General features: G+C 36.6%; 1 protein-coding gene across 1 annotated transcript; it reads left to right on the top strand.

The window, feature by feature from the left end:
* The first annotated feature begins 13,703 nt into the window (after nt 1–13,703).
* On the top strand, nt 13,704–15,093 carry LOC6647337 (EF-hand domain-containing protein D2 homolog). The gene has a single exon (XM_002070454.4). The coding sequence runs from the start codon at nt 13,877–13,879 to the stop codon at nt 14,882–14,884; it is 1,008 nt and encodes a 335-aa protein (XP_002070490.2). The 5' UTR covers nt 13,704–13,876; the 3' UTR covers nt 14,885–15,093.
* The last annotated feature ends 8,399 nt before the right edge of the window (nt 15,094–23,492 follow it).

Raw genomic sequence — 23,492 nt, 5'->3', positions numbered from 1 at the left:
TTTGTTCCTTCACTGTATTGTGTTAAACATGACGTATACGTAATGCAGGCAATTGATTGTGGAATTCGCAATTAATAAGCGCCACATAATTGAATTCTTAAAATGCTTTAAGAGTTCCCTAATTTGGCAACATTTCAGTAGTTTATTTTCGTTATTTTCTTTTTCTTATGCGATTGCTGACGCAAATGGCAAGACATTTATTATGAGATTGTACAGGTTTATTTATGTCTGCCACCACATAAGGCAGCAGCTTGCCCTCCTGCCGTTGGCATATTTGACAGGCTTTTGAGGTTTGAGTTAGGCTTTGTGCTTTATTTTTAGCCATGCCAAATAAAATTTGCATAAGCAAATCCAAACGATTGTAACAGTATATTTCATACATATCAACACACAAAAAATACATGCAATAGAAGTATTTACCAACAGAAATTTTGCGGTTTCGTGCTTGTTCAATATTAAACTAATTAAAATGAAGCCAAACCAATTTCATTTATAGGCAAATGAATTGCAAGGAAATATGTAGTTAAGTTAAGACCAGCAATTCTGAGCCAAAGGCAAAACAAATGCCAATGATTTAATTAGAAATATATCTAACTTGCAAAACAAAAGTATAAACAAGCATGCTGTATAGAAAATTGAAAACAGTTTGTAATTTGTTAGTTTTCTTATCTTGTGGTCATAAACGCATATGCATCAAGTCATATGCGTCGTTGCATTTGGCAGCAAATGACTAGATTTGCTTAATATCAGAGATAAGCTTAAATAAAAATTAGTAAGACACTTGAATTTTGTATTATTTTGTAGCAAAGATAAATGCAATGAATTCGATTTTTGGAATAAATCACCCAAAATTATGCATTTGCCTTTTCTAGCTTTGAAGCATGTGAATCGCACATAGCTGGCATTTTGCATTTGCAGAAATAAGTTAATCTTATTCAATGACAAGGCATTTGAAAACTACATTTAAATTGCAGTCTACTAGAATGAGGTCAAAACCTTAAGCTTTTATGTGAACTTACTATATTCCTTTAATCATTACATTTTGCAATAGATTCTGGATTAAAAATCTATTTCTGCTCATTTTCATGTTATAAGTTGGGTGAGTGACATGGCAAGATTATTTTCCTTCCATTCGTTCTTTCAAAGTCTTAACTGTCAATCGAAAGGCGTATTTTATTAGAACATTTGTTTATAGTAACAAATAATAATAATTTACTTTTAGCATTTGCAAGGTGAAAATCAATAATAATGAAGATTAAATCATGGTATGCTTAAGCATTATCCACTAATATTTGACCTAAAGAAGAGCAAATGAATTCAAAATTATGACGAAATTGTTGGTTTCTGCCAATTAACTGCTAAGAGGCTCACTCATTTCGACCTTCAAATGTTACCGCACTCAGTCAGCCGTTTTCAACGTAGCCATCCATAATTTTTCAGACCTTTTAGCAACAAATCTCAGTCACACATGGCATCAGCAAGAGCAGAAGCAGCAGCAGCTCATTAACTTTGCAAGAGTCAACAGCAATGGCAACATCACTTGACTTGGCTCCTACTCGCTGCTCGTTCAACATACAACTTGAGCTATTTAACAACATCTATGGCAAGTTATGTGTATGCGTTTGTGTGTATGTTTGTTTGTTTGTTTTGTTAGCATTTGCGCTATTGCGCTAGTCCAAGTGCGTTATATAAATATTTATTTGCTGCGTCATCCAAGAATTTACCCTAGTTGTAGCCGTAGTATTCTCTTCATTCCCCCGCATTCTCACTAATCTACGTCTATCTTTAGTTCCAGTAACATTAGATGCGTCACAATGGTGTCATATTTCTGTCGTCTACAATATTTGAATATAAATGACGACAAATGTCTCTTAACCCGTCTCGTCCATACATTTCATCATTCGCAGCCGTTTCAAATGTAATTTGCTTGCGCGTTGCACTCAAGGGTCTGATTTGCTATGGCATACTTTTCAGCGCCGTGGCTTTAGCTCTTTATTGTTTGTTTGTTTGTTGGTTTGCCCCTGTGCCAGCACTTCTATTTCAACTTCGTCTTGGAGTTCCAGTTCCTTATAGCAGTATAGTTTGTTATAGTCCCAAAGTCTCAGGCTTATTACCAAGCAACGAGAGCACGTGCAACCGAACAACGAGTACAGAGGTCGTTCCGCCATCCCTTACATATATGTATCTGTCTGTATGTAAATCTTTGCACTATTGTCTAACAACAGCAAGAGTAAGATGAATACATAGACATATGCTCCCCTCATATGTACGTATTTGTATGTGGAAGGCATAAAGATGAAGGGAAAACTTCATGTCTCTGGGGCACGCTTAAAAATCAGCTTAATTTTTCATGCTCCTGCCAATAAGTGAAAATGGGATTTAGTTCTTGTTGTTGGCGCTGTTGTTGGTTTTATTGTTGGCCTTATCTCAGTAGTTCAATTTTGAATCTTGATTGCATAAACTAAATTTTTGCTAAATGTTGACATGGTTACCAAGCAAATATTTTGACTTATTAGGGTGTAAAAGCAAAGACGATTAATAGCAGCAATTGTTTGGGAAAAGAGGTGAAACAAATATTACCAGCAAGAAGTCTTGATTTTTCAGATAACCACAACTATTTTTTAATCACGATATTTTTGCATCGTTTAAAAAAACCAAATTAAATTTCCAATATTTTTATGACATGTTTGTCTATGGTGCTTCTTTGTCATGTTATACCCTTGACATATTTCTGTGTCAGCTCTTTTAAGCCATCAATGTTGTATTGTTGGCCCTTGCCACGTCTTGCACATTACTCATAAGCCACGTGCCCGTTGCCCGAGCCAACGCTGACATGCAATTTCAATGGTCAATCAAAACAAGTTGCCTTTATGATTTTCCTACACTCTCTGTCTCCTTTTTTTCTCTCTCCTACCTAATACCTTAGTAAATTGTCGGAGAATGGATCGATAAGGAAAATGTAGGCGTGGCAGTCGTAAATCAATGATGCGCACCCAGCATGGCAGGAATGCGAATGAAATGAAGCAGCTGCCACATTTGGCTTCTTTCACTTTATCCTTGTTTCATCTTTCATCCACGGAATGCATCTGTATCTTTATATATATTTCCCTATCTCACCTGAAAAATGCATTGCGTTAGGTTTCTCTCTCAACTGTTTCACATTTTTTTTTTTTTAGTTATTTCATGCTCTACTTGGAAGTCGAGTAAGTAGAATAATTTCCAAATTTGACAGCAGACATATGAGATGCTGCTCACTACAGGCATAACACCCATCACCCTCAAAACCCCACTATTGCTTTTGCTTTCAAAAAAAAAAAGAAAAAAAAAAAGAAAAAAATGTTTCCACCGGTAACTACTGGTTACGTATGCCGAACGGAAACTCGAACGGAAACATTCAACGTGGCTGGGGACATGGAGACGAGGTCGAGTCGAATATTGAATGACGAAAGCTCTTTCTGTCTCATTCTGTCTCTCTTTCTCTCCCTCTCTCTCTGCATGCATCCTTTTCTTTTGCATAATGTAAATGCATATATGGGTGTCATAGTCAATGGGAAAAAAGTGAGGAGAATAGCAGATGCAAAAGGATATGGTAAAACGTATAGCCAGAGTGAATTTCCGTATCCTATTAAGTGTGGAAATTACTTTCATATGCACATTTTGATTTCCTAGTTGCATTCTTCCCATGCTGATGCTTGATGGCTCATATAGCCATTGGGAGAGGATGTTATCCGCCATTGGAGATTTTAGAGAGAGAGAAAGGGAACGGGAGAGACGAAAAAGGCCGACAGAAGTAGCAGCGCATCACCTGAACGATGGATACAAGTGCATTGGCTTGAGCAGTTCACAATGTGGTCTGAGACCTAAAGTGAAAGGTTGACTTTGATGGATATGTGGTAAGGTTCAGAATCTACACAATTTCCGTACAGAATTTTGAGCTCTCTATGCCCAGAGAACTGGTTTTAAATAAGTGTTCGACCATTTTAAGCTAAGTGGATTGTATTTAGAATTTCTTTGCAAAGAAAGATACCCTTATAATTCTATCAACATACGAAATGAAATTAAAAAGATAAAAAATACTCTGTTACATTTTTCAACAAATTAATATGTTATCATTTATTTACTAACTTTAAAGTTATGCAGGTTAGCTAAACACAATAAAACTAAAACAAATGCCACGGAAACTATTTACATATGTATTTTGAATCGAATGGAAATGTAATTCTAAAACATGGGCATCATAAATAATATTTTGATAATTATTTCGTTCATTTGTTCATCTAATTAAAATGCAAAAAAATGTCACAATGGGCATTATAATAATCATTAAGTTATGAATCAATTTATATATAATTAATAAACATAAGCTGGCTAATGAAGAAAGAGAAACAAAATGACTAAACAAACAAAATAACCAAATTTGCTATCCGTTGCTGTGGAGATAGATATGTATTTATACATTGAACGCATAATTTATGTGTAGACATTACCTATAAATTTCTCTATCCATTTTCAATTTAAATGCAAACTTCAGCTTGGCTCATAACTTTCTTGTTCAGTGCAAAAACATTTCAATAAATCAGCAAAATCAATGATGTTTAAAATTAGCAGCAACGCAAACAAAACCGACATCGAAACCGAAGCTGAAAAAAGAAAAGTAAAGAAAACAAATAATAATAAACCTTCGAACGGTGACCATATAGGCCAATGAAAAATGACTGAAAGCGTCGAGGAAAGCCAAATCATGAGCATGAGGTGGGTTTGTGTGGTTTTATAGGAGGGAGGACAGAGGCACAACAATAATAATAAAACAGAAACCGGATTCGTCGATAACAAGGACGACAACGAATAACATCAGATGGCCAGGCTTGGCTTGCGTTTAATTTTTTTTTTTTTGCTCCTTCTCCCTTAAAGCGATAAACCTTTACACTTCATTACGCTTTGGAAATTTCATGCTCCAACAGCTTGGACTCAACGACAAAACAAGGGGTTAAAGCCAAGCCAGCCAAGCTAGGCCAAAACTGTGTTTAATCAGTGAATCAGTTCGTCAGGCCACATGCAAACAACAAAAGCAAAAAAAAAAAAAAAGAAAGGAAAACTCATACCGAAACGTTATGTACACTTATGTAATGACTTTCATATGCCTTTTCTTTATGCTTTCCAAGCAAAAGTATTTTAATCCGTTTGAGGAAACTTTACCAAACTTCAAATGCATACACTCCAATATACCTATTATTGTTACAAGCGTAATGAGAGAGCTAATTAACTTTCTGTTAGGATATAACGAGCAAACATTGTCACAACGATTGCATCTTTCACCTCCGCTTTCTTTTTTGTCCTTTGAGTGGTTATTTGCGAAGACAGCTGTTCTCTGTACATTTCACTTACAGGCAATTTTTGCCTTTTGCCTGGCCAATGTATTGACATTGAAGGCACAAAGTGTCAATTGCAGGCAACATGGCGGATACGCAATGCAACAAATTATGACCTACATACTACATGACGTTTAATGAAAATGTATAACAATTTATTGCAATTCGATGAAAAAATAATATACGGTCCTATACGTGAGACTACATGTGTGTGATTATGTGTGCGCTTGTGTTTGTGGACAAAATAATTGCACGTAAAAGTTTTTTAATTAAAAAGTACGCGTGACTTGTGTCAAATGTGCGTGAAAAACTAAGAGAAAATGAATCATAATGAAAGCCCGTGTATTAAATTAAATTGTTGGCGAACTAATCGGACTACATACACATACGTATGTATGTATATGTATATGGGAGAGACTTGCGAGTCACCGCATCCAGGTTTCCTTGAAGCGTAGTTTCTATTGGTTTTTGGGCGGAAAAGTCTTGCATAGACATTTCACCTAGAATGTGAAAAAATTGGGTAGATGGAGGAAGTGAAACGCAGTTGTAATAACGAGAAAAAGCACGCTCAACATTATTAATTTTAAACGCCTGCTGTGCCCGGGCCAAGGCATCTTCCATCAACAGCAGGTGGTCTCAGACGGGTGTAAAACGAGAGTGAGTGAGCAAAGACTTGGAGAAAAGAGAAGAAAGAGATGGCCAAAGACTGACTTGCTCATTCATAAATTTTGTGTCATAAGCGCGTGAAAATGGTACAAGTATTTGAATTTAATTATGAACTCGTTGTGTGTGTGCTGTGTCACAGGCAACAGACAATGCCAGCCACTGTGACTCTTACTAAAGTCCCTAGTGATAAATGGGCACTTGCACAAAAGAGAGAGAGAGAGAAAGTGTGTGTAACGAATGAAAACGAGTGAGAGTGAATGGGAAAGCGAAAGTTACCGTTGTCATCTCTAAAGCATGCAAAATGCTGGGGCTGCATTTCATTTTTTATATTTTCTGTCCTGGCTTAACAAACGCACACACATTTTCAACCAGTTATGTAAATAACTGTGTGTTAGTGTGTGAATGTTATTTTTTTTTTTTAATAAAAATATTATTTACCTGCATGCTGGAGCATTATTCGCTGTCTCCTACTCCATACAAACTGTAAAAGGTTTACATGTGCAATTCGAGGCGTGCTGTGCTCAAAGGAAACGCCTCAATGTGTGTGCAACAATGTGCAAGTCAAGTTGAACGGAAAAGGACCTGGGTACCATTAATGCAACACGTTTATTCTGGGGATTTCTCTCTCTCTCCCTCTCTTTCGCTCTTTATTTCTCTCAATGGTTGTAACTTTGTGTGTGACTTTACACCTTATTGCGATTTACTGTAAAATTGCAAACGCTGCAGGGCTATGAACTTTTTTTTTTGCCTATGACTTACACAGTTATGCACTTTTGATTGGCCTGAGGTGCTCGGTGCAAGTGCGTGTAATAGAATTCTTACAAATCTACATAAAATGCTAAAAAATTCGTAGATTTTGACTATCGCATAAACTTTTCACATAAGAACAAACCTTAAAAAAAATGCTATAAAGAATTCAAATATTTAAGAAATATAAATAATAAAGCTAGTGTGAAGCAACTGTTAGTAGCAAAACTGAATTTTTTAAGAAGTACTAAGAACACCGAAACACATTACTCTTAGATTAATTATAATATGAGGAAACCATTCCCTTAGCTTAATTTAAGAAGAACACATAATTGCCTTTTGAGCAAACTTTACATTCAGAATGAAATAATATTATTTATTACAACTGCCATGGCACTTACACTTTTTTCATATTTATTATTGCGTCCAGAAAAACCTTAATTGACTCAATTTTCATACTCGTTAACTGACAACTGTATGATTGCTTCGTCATACCATTTACAACCATTTAATGTAATGAAATGTCCACAACGCTTTCGTTTAAAAAGAACTCTCGAACTTATGTACATGAATTGTTATTTTATACCCTGCAATGCGAAAGGTTTATAAAACAATTAATTCGAAATTTGATTAAAGACATTTCATCTTTTGCTACTTATGATATATTTAGCAATTCATTAATAGAAAATATTTCAAGTAGTGGAACCTATTTCTTTCCATTTCTCTTATACATTTTAGTGAAAAAGTCTATTTGCAATAGACAATTCCACCATCTAAAGGGTACTTCGTATTCGTTAATTTTACAGTCAAGGGAAAGTTGTTAAATTTTTCCATATGTCCAAACGATATCGAAATACATAATTGCATTATGCAAACCAATCAAAATGAAGCCAACAAACATCTGCTCCTCACATCTGGAGGGCGCGAGGAACACTGGAAACGAGAGATAGGGAGCGGAGAAAATAAAGAACCTGCACCAGGTTACGCCATTAAATTGCAATTCCTTTCGATTTGCGCTTGCTGGCTGGGCCATTTATTTCTACCTGCTCTGAATTTTCACTCCTTTTTTCCAGCTTTTTCTCTATCTCTCTCTTCGTTTGTGTATTTGTCAGTACAATTCTTTCAGCTTTATGCCCTTTAATCTGCGTCGTGTACTTGACACAAATGCCGCATAAAAACAACAACAACAACTAAAGTTTTATGCATATACACAGTCACACACCTTCACCTACATATATGTATGTATGGTTGGGATAGGTGCGGAAGAGATGGCAAGCCGTTGCACTTTGCATAAACGTAAAAAGGCGAAAGCATGAAGCGGCAGCCAAGCTGGAGTTGGTTGTGCATAAATCCTGGCGCTGAAATGTATGCAACACATTTATATGCATATTTGGCCATGCTTATGTGTGTGGCGTGTGTGTGTGTGTGTGTTTGTAGAGAAAAGAAAGCTAAAACAATGCCAGGTGAAGTCAACTGCACTTGGCAACCATGGCAACAACAACAAAAACAACAATCAAAGGAGTAAAGCAAAAACATGAAAGAGGTAAAAGGAAAATGCGATTCCTTTATTAATTCTAAATCATGGTTGAGCAGCAGAAGCAGAGAGGAAACAAGAGGAATGAGAAAAAGATTGCAAACGGTAGAGAAACTCAAAAAGGATACTCGCGAGGTGGAAGAGACATCTTTGGCAATATTTTTCCCGCCGCACCAAGAAACGGAAACAATACAAAAATGCGCTTAAGAGCCGAACCATTGTAACTCCGTCTAACCGACTCTCCTTGATACTCCGGACTGATGAAGTGCACTTACAGGTGTTGCCATTTGTTGCTATTAGCATTGTTCCACAAAGTTCAAGAGGAGTGCAGCTCAGAAAAACCGGAAGTGTCTAATATGCATTTCTTTCATTCGTTTTTTATGTTTTTTCATGCTACATCACGTAATATGTAAAGGGGAAGACGGAGTGAGCGAGTTGGAGTTGGAAAAGACACTACAATCCATGCGTTGGCATTAATAAAGGCAAAAAAAGAAATGAAAGCAAAATACTAAGACGTGACTAGCCTACGATGGCCAAACATCACACTAAACTAAACTAGACAGACAACCAGAGAGCCATGAAGGCAAAGCCTTTGTATACTGCGCATTCAACGTTGCGTATGAGTAATGTGCGGCTTTTTAAGCTTCTGTCAGTTGCTTTGGCAATTGCTTTCTTGTTGTGGTCTGTCCAGCTGTTAGTCAGTTAGTGCGCGGGTGAGTGTGCAAGTAGTTTTCAATTAGCTTAGTTCGGACATCATTGAGTACTCCCTCGAACAGTATTTCTGTTTGATTAAGTGCTCTGCCTTCTTATTTATAAAAATAAGCTATAAATATTTGTTAAGAAACAAATTTTGTTCCACTTTCAATTAATTAACATAGTTTGCAATGTCATCAAAGTCATAATATTATCAAAAATCTTGAGAATTTAAAGTAAAGCTCAGCTTTTGATTTAACAAAGAGTATTTAGCCATCACAGTGAAAAAAGAAACTTGTACATTTTTGTGTTAGCTGCTAAGAGCATTGCAGATTTTCGCCCAACCCAGTCTCAATTTAGTGCACTAAAAGAAGAGAATCAACTGCAATGGCCAATGCCAGTCAACCAGACAACAACAACAACAACATGATAAGCAACAGCAACGATGAAGGACTACTGCATAAAGAAAAGCGGCAATGGCAAAGGAGAAGCATTTGTTTTCATCGGCAATTGGCAAGTGAAAGCTTTTAGCGCGAATTGTGCACGGCAATCACTTTAAATGGAGTAGAAGCCGCCTTGTACAAAAGCAGCTTGTCGAGATCTCTTACCCTCACCTTTTCACGGCATTTTTCCCATTTTCTTTTAAGCCTATCTTCTTCATCTTAAGTCGAGTTTCACTCGGCTAAATGGTGGAGAATATTCTGACTAAAAAAATAAGGGACAGAGAACTACATCTTGCATTTACAAAAATAAGCTTATTAAAGTTTCTTGGATAATATTGTGCTCTTTTAAAGAAGAGTACATCAAAGTCTCTATGCTTATTGCCAATTACTTTCTCTTGTCTGGCTTGCATTCACCTGTTGGAAATTATTTGCCGCAGCACTGTAAGCAGATTACATTTAATGCCTCAAGCGTAACGACTGCGGCAGTTAAATTTATTTAAGATGCAGCTTACTTTTTCTTCACTTTTCCTTTTATTTATTTATTTTTTTTTTTTGCCTCTTGCTTTTGAGCATCCTTTTAGCTGGAAATCAAATTCCTTAGCGAATCTGGTAATTGACTTCAATTGACTGAGGGACTAAGGGAGATTGATGTGGGAGGTGGCAAACGATTCATCATCAATGCTTGTCGCTTGATTAATAAAACCACAGACCACATGCAGCGCTGCGAAACGAGTGCCCTCAATTCCCCTTAGATTTGTTATGGAGCTGGACGAATATTTTTCATAAATTTATAACCAAAAGGCCTGCCGTCCCAAACTGTGTGTGTGTGTGTGTGTCCATTGTCCGATGTCCTGTAGCTGTTTGGCAAATGTTTTATTGCGTACATAAATTGCAATTAGTCTCAGCTCCTGCCGGGATAAATGCGAGCACACGCATGTCGCAGCGGTCCTTGGAGTCGCCAGGGAGAAGCAGCCTGTGGTATGACGAACCCTTGGCTGGTCTTCAGCATACTTGGCCCCAGCTCGGCTGGTGGGTTAACAAAACATCAATTGACTTATTAATGTGTTTGCTCCAATCGCCGAAACGTGGGAATAAGGGAAAGGAAGACTCAATTTGCTTCATGTGGTGGCCAATTTTTGTTGGTTTCTCTTTCTTGTAGTCACGTCTGCATTTAATGTGAAATTATGACTTTAATGGCCAAAATTTATATTTATAAATAAATTACTCACAATCAAGTTCTTTTCTTGAGCACTCTTAATTGCTTGAAGTTTAGCAAAAAAAAAACAAGGTCAATGACATTTGCAACATAAATATACAATAAATTGAAGTAGAATCTCATGATTTACCAATTAGCTGAAAGCTACGTAGTCTCCTTTTAGGGTAATTAGCCGATAGACATAAAAAAGGGCTAAGCTGGCCATCCAAAATGATTACTAATTGAATTAAAAACTTTGCAAGTTGTTGATGTAGTCCAAAAAAAAAAAAAGAACTTTCAATAGCTGACTGACACTTGTGTTTACACTTGCCTTCACCATTCTCCCTTCCTGCAGTTCTCTTCACGCCATTCGAACATATTTTTAAATGCATAAAAACAATACCAAACAAAAATCTGCACAGAATATACAAGCTGAATGCCAATTTGATTGATTGACTTTGGTGGTTGGTGGTTGTGTGTGTGTGTGTGAGTGAATATGCGGATACTGTTGGCAGACATTTTCTTTTCATTTTTGCTGCCGACTGCCTTAACTCCATTTGTCTGTTGCCTAAAAGTGCTGCTGGAGTTGCTGGTATAGGCGAACGCTATGTAAAAACATTTAAGGTTTCAATTAAGTGAAATCCCAAACGACCAAAACACAAAAAGGAGAAACCTGCGAGAAAAAAAAAGGAAAATGTATAAAAAAAGGCAACTCCTACAAAGGCTGACCATGCGATGGGCAAAGGGGGAGAGTAAGGGGCCCAAACTAAAGATGGTAAGACATTTTTAAAGCAATCAATTTGGGCTAAGGAAATTGTATGAATGTATGTATTAGGGTTGGCCTTATTTATGGGCCGACACAGCAATCTAATTCTAAACTACCTATGAGTCACAAGAAAAACCGATATAGAGAAATCTTCCAAACGATCATATCGACAAAAAGATCTTACTTTAAAATGTGTTTTTTATTTAGTCTTTAGCAACAACTTATTAACTATTGTCTATCTTATGGCAAATAAGCCTAACCCTAAAATATAGATATATAATAAAACAGTTGAGTTCAAAGGGTTGAGAGTTTGGGTTGAAGCTTGATAAACGATGGTCCATTGATGGGGATTAAAGAAAGTGGAGAAAACCAAAGCCACTTACAACCCTTCCATCAAATGTCAAAGTTTAGACTGCAACGGTCACTTGAGTTATATTGAGATTTATTATGCTTCAATAGCAGGAAACTTTGCAAACAAAAACGTTGGCCTAGCGAATCATTAATTATAATTGCATTTTATTTGCTTTCCAAGGTTACGAATTTATGGTCAAAATCCAGTTATTTTTTTTGTGTATTATTTATTGTTACCATTTGGGCGTCAGCTTGGATTTCAATTTCATTTGCAGTTGCATTTTCAGTTGGATCGGAAGAAATTTTTTTTGTTCCTTTTATGAAGTGCTGCCAAGTTACTGGCCATGGGCCAAAATCTGTAATACGCCCACGCAGCAAACTTGGTTTTGTTGCTGAGACTGAGAGTGAAGCTGCTGCTTTTTCTTTTCAGGACTTAAGAAATCAACAACTTACACTTTCTTTTTTGTGACTTAAATATAAGGTGGGTGGGTGTCTACTTGGACTGCAAGTTGTTTTGACACTTTTGGGCCAACAAAAGTTTCTTCGAGCATCGAAGACACACAAGAAAAAATGAGGCAACTAGCCAGAAAGAAATGTTCTGTTCACGAGTTCGTCTCTACACAATTTCGTATAATATTTGAGCTCTTTTCGAGAACATCTTCATGCTAAAAATTTGCTTATTTTGTGTGTACATATATATTTACGTGTGTGTGTGAGAGGGCGTTTATATATGACTGCTATTTGGTTTGGTTGTTGGCTGATTAAAGATCTGCACAAGTTTCGCTGGCATTTCTCTGGCACTTTGGGGCCCAGTTTTTTCGGCTTTGTTTTGTTTAACCCAGTTCGCTCTCTCTCTCTCTCTCTCTCTCTCTCTCTCTCTCTCTTTCGGTTGCTGCTTTTCTGTAATTTTATAATCAGCATGCTTAAAATAAAAAGTAAAAAACTTTGCTATGTAAATTAAATGTCGAAGTCGCCAACTTTTTGTTGACATTCTCGTTTTTGCTTTTTTCTTCTTGTTTCTGTTTTTTGTTCTGGCTGTGTACTAACATCTTTGTTGCAACGCGAAAAAAAATTATATACATATATATATATTTCTTTTTATTTACCTATATGTATGGTATACATATAATTTTTTTTATTGTTGCCGCAAAAGGTAGCAAATAAATGTGGTTTAAACATGACAAGCCCCCTTGGGCTGCCAGCTCGTTATCACCAAATATTTTTGCACACGAAATGAGTGAATAAATAAACCCGAGGTCGGACCATGCCGTAACCCACAAAAATGAAAAAACAGGGGAGCAAAAAAAAAAAAACAAGAAAAAGGGTGAGCAATATGCCTACCTTGCGGCTCTCACGGTAAATAGCTAAAGAGACCAGAAGAGCAGCAAAAACAGGAGGAAAAGTCAGCAGTTTGGTGGCTCGTTTATGGTCTCGTCACTTGTTTGACAAATAAAACGTGAAATGCCAACCAAAAAGCGAGAGACGAAAAAAGTAAAGAGTAACCAATAAAAGCTTAATTAACTGTTTATAGCCATGGCATGTCAACGGACCTAAAAGACCAAAGTCCAATTGGGAGACTGAGTCATTAATTTGCCGTCAGTATATGGCTGGAAATTGTGTTGAATCTTAATAGACGATATAAGTACGTACCAAAATGAACAAAAAATACAAAATAAAGTAAAACGAAAGCCAACCTAAAAGTTTCTGCATCCGGCCGGTAGTTTTTTACGTCCAAGTCAATATTTGTCAACTTTGATTAAGGGATCAAAGTTAAAACAAGGCCCAATTAACACGGAAACCAAGTCACTTTACAAATGAACGAATTAAAACTTACGAAGAGCTGTCCAGATAAATTAAAAAAGAGAGAATGTTAGGTTATACCTGCCATTTAATATTAATCCTAGTCAGCTAGGAATAAAGATTCAGATTCATTTGCCTGTTATGTATCACAGATTTCATTGAAGTTCATAATCAGATCAGATTTTAGAGAGAAAACGTTAAAAATCACAGAAACATTTTTCTTCTATTTTCGGCCAAAGTAATTTAATTTTGTTTTATTTTTTAAATAAAAAATATATGTAATTGTGTTTTCTTGTGGCTCATACGCGGATCATGTCAGAATTGGTCACTGCCAAGGAATACATCAACAGCAACAGCGAGTTATCGGTCTCAGTGAAGGGGAGCAGAACGACTCTAAGGAACGAGGTGAAAAATCAGCCTAGCGATAAATTTCTTGATCTATCGTCCTGTGCATCGTTTGCTTCGTGTGAATCATTTGTGAATATCAAAAATACGATATTGAAACGTGAAGTGCATACCTCCAATGCAAGTCTGGATAGTGGCATTGATCTCGAGTCGTTGATGGGTACGAGTTCCAAGAGTCTGCAAGATGATAAGCCCAACACTTCCAACACCAACATCAATCGCATTATGGATGAAGAGGAAGAAGATGAAGAGGAACAGTTGAATGTCTTGGTGAAACGTTCATCGATGCGTGTGGTTATGGAACGCAAATCGTTGCAACTGACCGATGATAGCAGTGATTCGAGCGAAGAAATTGAAATGGATGAGGTGTATATGGATTATGGTCGTTGGTTCCGCCCAATAGAGATTGATGAGACGTTTGAAATATTTACATACTTTGATCAAGATTCTGATGGCTATCTCGATTTGAGTGAATTTAAGCGGATGCTTGAGAAAATGGATATACCGCAAACGCATCTGGCTGCCAAACTCCTAATGGCGAGTGTAGCTGGTGAGCTTGCCGTTAGGATGACATTTTGTCAATTTCTTCTAGCATATGCCAAGTTGCAGAATCGTATGACCATCAGAAAGACCTATCTGAGAGACAGACAAACGGAACGTTTGGCTCAAACCCCAGCCGTTGATGTCTCCCAGGTCGGAGTTAGTGGGGCCAAATTGTTTTTCGAGGCCAAAATTGCAATGCAGTCGGACCAAATGGTCCATTCTGCGCCGCCAATGCCGGCAACGGCGCATATGTTGGCCAAACATCATCAGGCAGCAGACAATGCGAAAGGTTCAGTGAATCGGGAGCAATTCAAAAGTGCGGCAGCTGTCTTCAACAAGCAGCTTCTAAATGAAAATGATGGCAAGAATTAGAGGCGCTTCCAACCGATACAAAGCATAACGGGAGAAAATTGTTAATTGTTTCAGGTTGACTTTGTCAGTTTGCAAACTTTACCAAAATTTCTAGTTATTATGTTTATAAAGACAAACAAATTGCACGTTTAATGGCTTTATGTCTGACCTTGTCCGCTGGACCCATAAATCATTTGCCAATAAAACCCAAAAAACTTTTGTTTAAGTGACCAATCAAAGGTAATTGCCAGGTGGAGGAGAAGCAAACCAAACAACAAGAAAAAGTAAAACCAAACAGAAACAAGGCGATACTTTTCAATAGCCATTCCTGCTTCTCCTCCCCCTTTTTCTTTCACCTCTCTTTTACTGATTGCTGGGGTTTTGTGGAATGACGTTGAAGGGGGGAGATGAGGGGAATCGTTTGGCATACACCAAAAAGTGAAATGTGCGCCACACACGCCAAGTGCCAAGTTGCGGGACTTTGCCCGGAAGTTGCCTAGCCTCGAAGGCAAAAATATTTTCGTGCAAATAATTTGCGCGCTTAACTACGTTAAGTATTTCGATATGTATATAGCAATATGTATGTATATACGCTTATCCATATACATACATATATAATATATATAACCTAGGGCGGTTTGAGAAAAGGCTAGCAAAAGGGTAGCTTGGAATTTTATGGTGAAATAAAAATCAGCCCAAGGCTGATAAACTCTTAACTGAATTTGCCCAAGTTTATATTCGACATGAAAGTATCTGTATTCGTAAGTGGCTTTATTTTAGGCCCGGTTCAACAAACTTTTGTACTGATTGATAAGAAATTTATATAATTTATGTACAGTATATTTGCGTATTTAATATCCAAAAATTCGTTGAATTTGAGCTTCCTTTAGCATGCCATATAATTATGTTGCCATTAAACCAAACAGGATTTGTGCTAATATTTGTTGCAAATTTTCGCCAGCACCGCCCCCGCTCAGCGATTCCAGTTACTGCGGGCTACACGCCATATACAAATTATAATGAAAATTGCGAGCGGGCGAACGTTGCGTATACGCAACCAACCAAAGGCAACCAAGCAACCAGCGACTTATGTAATAAAAATCCAACTAAAGTCAAGCAAAAATAATGAGCATAAGCGGTGAAAGGGGGCGTGGAAATAGTTTTCAAATTAAAATAAATGCCGCAGCTGAAACAACTTTTATATGCCAGCAGCGTCGGCAATGCCAGTTCTAGCTTCAGTTCGACTGGAAGGCGGTACTGGGCGTTAAGTGAACATTTTACTGGATACGCGAGAGGGTGGAGGATGGAGGATCGGGGATGGAGAGAGAACTGGTCCGAAGCAATTTCGTTGACTTGGCCTTCCCACTTAGCTAACCAAAATGCCATGAAAGTAAATTCACTAGAAAATTAATTATGAACAACGAGCACATGAGTATATGGGAAAAGGGAAAACGCAGGACAGGGCGTTTGGGTAATGGCAAGTGTAACCAATGCAGCATGTAAAGGGGAATGAAGGAATAAGGGGATGTACCTTTTAATAGCATTGCCATCAATTTCGCTCAATTGCGCGCACAATCGCATCTAATCACATTGGAACGACCGACCAAAAAAATAACCCAACCAAACAAACTAACAACAACAACAATAACAGGAACAAATTGTTGTTGTTTCGTAATAAAAAGGATCGACTTGACTGCTGCTCATTAAAGTAATGCTTAAATAATTACAAACGAACTTAAATTTATGTTAAACTAATGTCTTTTTGTGGATAACGTACGCAAATACAGTTATGTAAAGGAAAACGTTTATTTACGCGGTTTCCTAAGCTTTGTAAGCCTTGAAAACTATTTGTTCTCAATTAGTTCGATTAGTTTTTCCTATGCTATCGATTTTACTTGAAATGAAAGGCAAGAAAAACTTTGTAGAGAAATATAACCACGACTAGTTTAAGTCCCAACTAACCCATATGCACCCTGTGCTGCAAGCAGGAGAGAAAACTCTTGGATGGCCCCCGACTAAATGTTTATGGTTATGGTTTTATGGCAGCCTGCGCTCTCTGTATGTGTATGTGTGTGGGTCTGCGTATGTGTGTGAAAAAGGGTCACGTGTCAGATGTCATTGACATGGTTTGCCTTGCCTTTAAGCATTTGTAAACATACACACACACACACATATATACATGCTCAAAGTCTTTTCTACACAGACAACGCCAAGAGCAACTCATACAGATGAACGCCCAAAAGTATGCCACGGTGTTTGCCTCATTTGCTTCTGAGATTCACCAACAGAGCGCAGACAAGCATCAGCACAGCGCAATCCTTGTCAATTGCAATTAGTTGATGTAATAATTTTTTTTTTTCCTGTACTCATAGAGAATAAAAATAATAAGAAGAAAAATATATTTCAAAGAGACATGTCAAGTTGTTGGTTGGTTAGTCCTAAATTCAAAGTCGAAGAGATGTCACCTCCTGTGTATATCTTTTGCATATTAAATTCGACCGTAAACTGTCAACAATCACTTTAAGCTGACCACATAATGAATGTATACTCATTATACCCTTTTCATTTAGCATTAGGAAAGAGAACGAAAATAAAGAAAAACATTGGTCAGAAGTTTAATTCCACAACATTTTCAGTTATCTATAAACATCAGCTTTGTTAAAATTTGTAGGATTGTGCCCATTCTTTTTCCTTTAAAATAGTGCCGGAAATTTTGACTTCTAGTACGTTAGTGTGCGTAAGTGAAATTAAGATGCTTAACTAGAAAAAAATTATTGCCTTTGTATAGTTTTTTCTTTTTCTTTTTTTTGAGTTTAAGGACTTTTATAAGAAAAGTGCCATGTGTCAAGGACTTGATATCTAATTGAATATAAAATACTTTGTATCTGAGAACTCGAACATATGTGGATAATTACATTTAACTTTAAAGCAACCGCACAAGCCATCGAATGAACAAAGAAAAATGTGAACAACAAATGGAACACCGTTTATTTAGCATGTTAAGTGTATTTATAAATAAATGGAAAATCACCCTGAATTTTTAAATGCTACCCATCAAAGCTGATAGGGCTCCTAGAGAACACAGACTTTTAATTCTGAGTTGTGAAGTGTTCAAGTTTCTTTCAAGTTGTATGGTTGCTGTTTATTGAAATAAAGCGAACAAAAGGAAACTAGAATGAAGTTGTTTCAACAAAAAAACTGAATAAATGTTAGTTGTTCAAGTAGCAATGAAAAAACAACATTGTTTTAAACCGAAACAACTAAATCTCGAAACCAAATATGCCAAAAATTGCATTCTTCGTGTAGGGAAAGAAAATAGACTCAAAAAAGGGCACATGCATTACACTAAACTTCCATATCTTTGATGTGCATTGCTAGTTTGGTTTATTTCTAAGAAAGTGGGAGATAGAAAACTTTTCGCTCTCTAACTAAAAATTGTTCGTGCCAAAAGAAGGAATGCAGACAGTGAAAATCAATCGTTTTGTTAACACGCCCATGTTTCATTTCGCCCCCTCCTTTTGCCTTTCTTATTCTTCTGTGGTGAAAAGTTTCACTTTTGCCCGGGTACTTGGCCCCAGTTAAAACCCCGACGCTTTATACATTCGTCTAGTTGATGTTTTTCTTAACTTGGGAGAAGAAGTATTTTTCTTAGCCCCTGTTTTTGCAATGCTCCCCAAGAGAGAACAACCAACAGCTTTTCGATTCAATTTCCTTGTTCACAATACGCTTGTTGCTATTTTGCATAGCTAAAGAAGTAGCTTGAGGAGACTCAGGCCGAGGCATGGGGTAAAAGCAAGAGCAGAAGCATAAGACTTTGGCAGGCATTGGCAGCTTCTACTGGTATAGGCGTAACTTTTTACTTGGTTTTTTGCCGCAAAGTTTTCAGTCTTACAGCTTTTCTTCCTTTAAGTAATTCGCGCACAAGATTGCAAAGATTTATGCACTCGGCAAGACCAAAAAAACAAGAGCAACAGGGGATACCAGAGAGTGTGTAAAAGAGGCAACATACAATAAAAAACTGCAGTTGCAGTTGCTGTAGAAGGTTGGCAGTTAGTTGAAATGTTGCGGATGGGATTAAGTGGGCTTGGCTCCTGCTATTGAGTTATAGTGTCGGATAAAACTTCTCCAACTAGATTTGTCAGGGCAAAATAAATGTATATATTGAAAGTCGTGTGAATACTAACGATGCTGGTGATAAAAAAAAAAAAGAAAACAAACAGTCTTAACACAAATCAAATTAAGTGTAAAATTATCAAAGTTCGCAGCGGGTTTTGGGCTAAATTTTCTGATAAAAAACAGACACACATACATACTTATCAAAAAAGAAAAACAAGAGAAAATAAAAAAGAAAGATGATGACGAAGAAGGAACAGGGCAAGGCAATCTATGAAACATTCATTTTTCTTTTGTCATGGGTTTGAGGTTGAAAAATTGAAAAAATGAAAGTCAACGCCAAAGCAAAATCTTTGCCTGTCGCGCTTAACCCTTCTGCCGAGACTGCCAGAACAAAATCTGCTCTTACCTCTCTCGTTCTTACTTTCGCTCCGTCTCTCTCTTTCTCTCTCTCTCCTTAACTCATCTTCGTTTCTTCTTTTTTTTTTCATTTTTGATGATACTGAAAGGCAACTTTCATAATGATAATAATTTTGTGCATGATTTATGAATGAACAAGTTTTATGGGCACCAAGAACCAAAGCCGAAGCTTAAGCCAGGAGCCAGGAGCTCTATAAACCTTATATAAACGTTAATTTTGTAGCCAAAAAAAAATATATATATATATATCTTATGTATATATATTAGGATGGAAAAACGCAGCCAGGCTGACCAAGGCCTTTGGCTGCCCGCCGGCCTTCAAGTTTGCCCATTTCTCGTTTTCCGTTTTTTATTCACTTTAATATTTATTTCAACTGTCGGACCGTTTTGGAGCATAGTAAATTTGCATCTTTCAACATTGTAGAGCAATGTGGAAAGAAGGGTTGAGGTCTGGTTGGGGTTCAACCCTTTGAAAATCATTTCGGTGTGAAATTGTGTCCGCAAGAGCCGGGCTAGGCGCACCGACACGTGAGCCCATTGAAAATGTGCGCTAGTAAAAGTTGTTTCCTCTTATTTTTGTTCTCTCGTTTTCGGTTTCACTATTAAATTGGAAAACTCCGAAAGTATGCTATGGGATCCCATAGCTGCTAGTTGTTATTCGTTAGCGTTTAATGGCCTCTGGGGCAAAGCTGATAATATGAAATTAATGCCCTACACAAAAAGTGGAAAAAATAGAAAAAGAAAATCCCCCTTTCCACCGAGTGCAAAGACTTATGTAGATTTACGAGGCATGCCATCGATGCTATGCGGCCAGCAAAATGTAGGAATGTTACTCGAATGCATGCCTAGCAATTAGGCCAAAAAAAATTAGAGAGAACGACCTGCACAGAGTTAGAACGAGTGGGTCAAACTGCATTTGAAAACTGAAACTCTAAATTTCGTGAATGTATAATTCATTTTCAACTGATGAGGCCATCAGCAAGTTTTATTCGAGTGTATACGCAAATCACATGAAATAGTAAGCAAATCATGCACACATCATGTTGTTCTGCTTTCACATTTTCTAGAGTTTTATATTTTGACAATTGTGGGTTTAGTTCTCGACTCATTCCATTTGATGGATAATATTTGATATATTCAAGGTGGTTACCAAGAGAAAGTTATTGCAAAGACAGGAGCCAGACACTCCCTGACACTTTTGAATTGAGCACCATGTGCAAAATGTGACAAGGACATTTGCATAGAAATACCAAAACGCAGACATTGAGACATTTGGAGACCTTTCTTTGGGAAGTTCTAAGTAAATGTTTGTTGCAGTTTGTTTGCTTAAGTAATTGAGGTTTACAGACAATAAACCAAAAACACACACACAGGGCTGTCATGCTAAAAAAACCTATATAATTGAACATTTTAACCACAACTCTGCTGTCAATTCAGATAAATGGATGCACATCAATTACTGTCTGACATTTAATTATCTTTTTTCCCTTTAATATAAATGGAAAATTCAAAAATATCTCTAATAAATTTGGAAACAAAATGAAGACTGACAACATTTGTATGTTTGAAACTTTGTTTTTGTAGCATTTCAGTTTGTAATTCGTCATATCTAACACTTATATTAGTTACAATTAATAGAAATAATTGGTAATATATGAGGATTATCAGTTATATTTAGTCTTTTATAAAGTTTGTCAGGGTAAATTGTATGCATTTCTTTGCAGTTTTCACATTATTTTGGAGTGACTATTGTCATATTAACAGCATGCTTTGCAAAAAGTCACAATGTAAATGTAAAAACAATGTAAAATCCAGTCTATTTCACATCTCCCATTTATAAATATGTACATATTGTATTTATATATAGCTTTTTTTACATTTTAATGAGTTCTTGTTGCTTGTCATTTTAATTGAATATTGAATTGGGAAAATTACATAGCTTGTTATGATGTTATTACTTCTCTTCATTGTTTTTTATATTATTGCCATTTAATTAAACAACGGAAATGAACAATTTAATTAATTTATAGCTCATGCTTGTAAATTGTAAAATAATTTTATTTTATTAAAATTTATTTTACTGCTTTACCAGCTAAGTCTATATATTAATTTAATATCAGTTGATTAAATTAGTTGTAACCTCAGGCTTCATAGAGATGGAGAGCATAAAAATCGGCACTGACAGCGAGCATGGGAGACTGATATTAATTATTTGCAACATTTTATGACCCCGGGCAACAAAAAAAAAAACAGAAGACATTAGAGTAAAGGGTTAGAAAGTTTACATGGGGTCACATGTTGTATTGCAGTTGTTGAACCGGCGACAGCAATTGTTGTTGGTCATGTTTAATGTTTAATCACTTGACCACACGCCATGTTAGACCAGGTCAAAAATGGCCGCCCCAAGCAGCCATAACGATTTTCGTGATGCATACTTACCGGCGCAGGTTAAACTCGTCTCAAATAAACAAGCAAACACAGAGCTCGAGGCATTCAATGGCAACAGCAATGGCAAACGTAGCACGAACCAAAAAAACATGTCACAAATATAATTTTTGTATATTTAAATAAAATGTTAATTCTGTTATTTTAAGAAGCGTAAGGTAAACATCAGGCAAGGCTCGAAGCACGGAGTGCGTTTTAGTTTATTAAATTTATACATAAAAACCACATTTGAAAGGATTTTCATATTGTTTTTAAAAGATTATTCAATGAATTTTTGACCATGTCAAAGTATTTCTTGTTAATTTTCTAGAACGAATTTATAAAATTAAATAAAAAAGAAAATATTCTTGAATGTTTAATGTTTAAATTAAACTTGGCTATAATAAATTCTCCAAGGCAATATCATTGTTTCTGCATTCTCAACATGTTTTCACCAAGTTTTACATAAATATTGGAATTCAGTTCATTTTGTTTAATGTGTGTAATCTTTGAGGTATCTTTGGGTATATGCATTCAGTTAATTATCTTTTAATGCCATCAGCATTTCAAATTGCTTGTCATCATTATCATGCCACTGTTGCCTTCTCTTGAAAGCCATAGAGCAAAGAATGAGTGCAGTGGAAACGAGCTGGCGACCGATTCGTGAAGCGATTTCATGAACACTTTGAACACGATAAGCCAACACAAAGTGCAAGACCAAACGATGGCAACAACAGCAGCAGCAACCAGTTTCAATCGATTTCCGTTTAGCAAACCATGAGGTCTCTCCTCACTCTGGAGAAGAGTGGAAAAAGTAGGGGCAGGAAAAGAAAAAAACCAGAGTTGCCTGTCGATTGGTTTTTGTTTTGTGTTTTTTTTTTTTGCTTTTGTTGCTATTGCTGGACTTTCCCTTTTGCCGTTTGCACGTTTCACTTGTTATCGTTTGTTTTGTTGCTGTTGTGCAAATTATTACATTGACCCACTAAGCGAAAAACTTTTCGCCCATCTCAGTATCTTTGTGTTTATAAATGTGTGTGTTTGTTGGTTCATAGAACTAAGGAATTGTTGCATACCTTGAGGCATAAAAAATATTAATTCATAAAACAAAACACAGCAACAACCTTATGGCGGAAACGAAGCACAAAAATATATCCATAAAAAAGAGAAATGAAATTATCTTAATTTCCTTCTTTTTCCCTTTCTTACACAATGCCATAAATCATTGGAAGGTTCTGGAAAATTAATAAAATAAAAGAAAAAACGAAATGTACGTAAAATTTAATTGTCAGCCAGATGGTCGCAGCTTTAACTGGAGTTTATTATTGACGTCAACTCTCATCTTTCGTACATTTTGATCAAAATTTAAAGCGGTTGTCAAGCAACCAGCTATTTTTTTTTCCGTTTTTGCTTTTGTTGTCACTGACCAGAACAAGGTCTAATTCAATAATGGCCAAAAGCCACAGCAGCAAAAAGAGCTCAACCTTGGCAAATAAAAGAACCAACGACAAAAAAATCGACAAAAAATGGCCAACAATTTAAAGCCTAACCGCAGGCGTTGGTGCCGGATGAACCAACAAAAAAACTGAAACAAAGGCCAAAGCAAAAAAAAAAATTAAAAGTGAAAGAACACAGAGAGTCCACAAAACACCGAAACAATTTTTGTTGAGGCGTT

The sequence above is a fragment of the Drosophila willistoni genome, chromosome 3R (genome assembly GCF_018902025.1).
Source record: "Drosophila willistoni isolate 14030-0811.24 chromosome 3R, UCI_dwil_1.1, whole genome shotgun sequence".
Classification (NCBI taxonomy): Eukaryota; Metazoa; Arthropoda; class Insecta; order Diptera; family Drosophilidae; genus Drosophila; species Drosophila willistoni.
Note: the sequence above shows the minus strand (reverse complement) of the source record. Positions and strands in the feature narration are given on the sequence as shown.

Coding starts and splice junctions, on each gene's coding strand:
- LOC6647337 (XM_002070454.4), top strand. CDS start 13,877: ATGTCAGAATTGGTCACTGCCAAGGAATACATCAACAGCAACAGCGAG.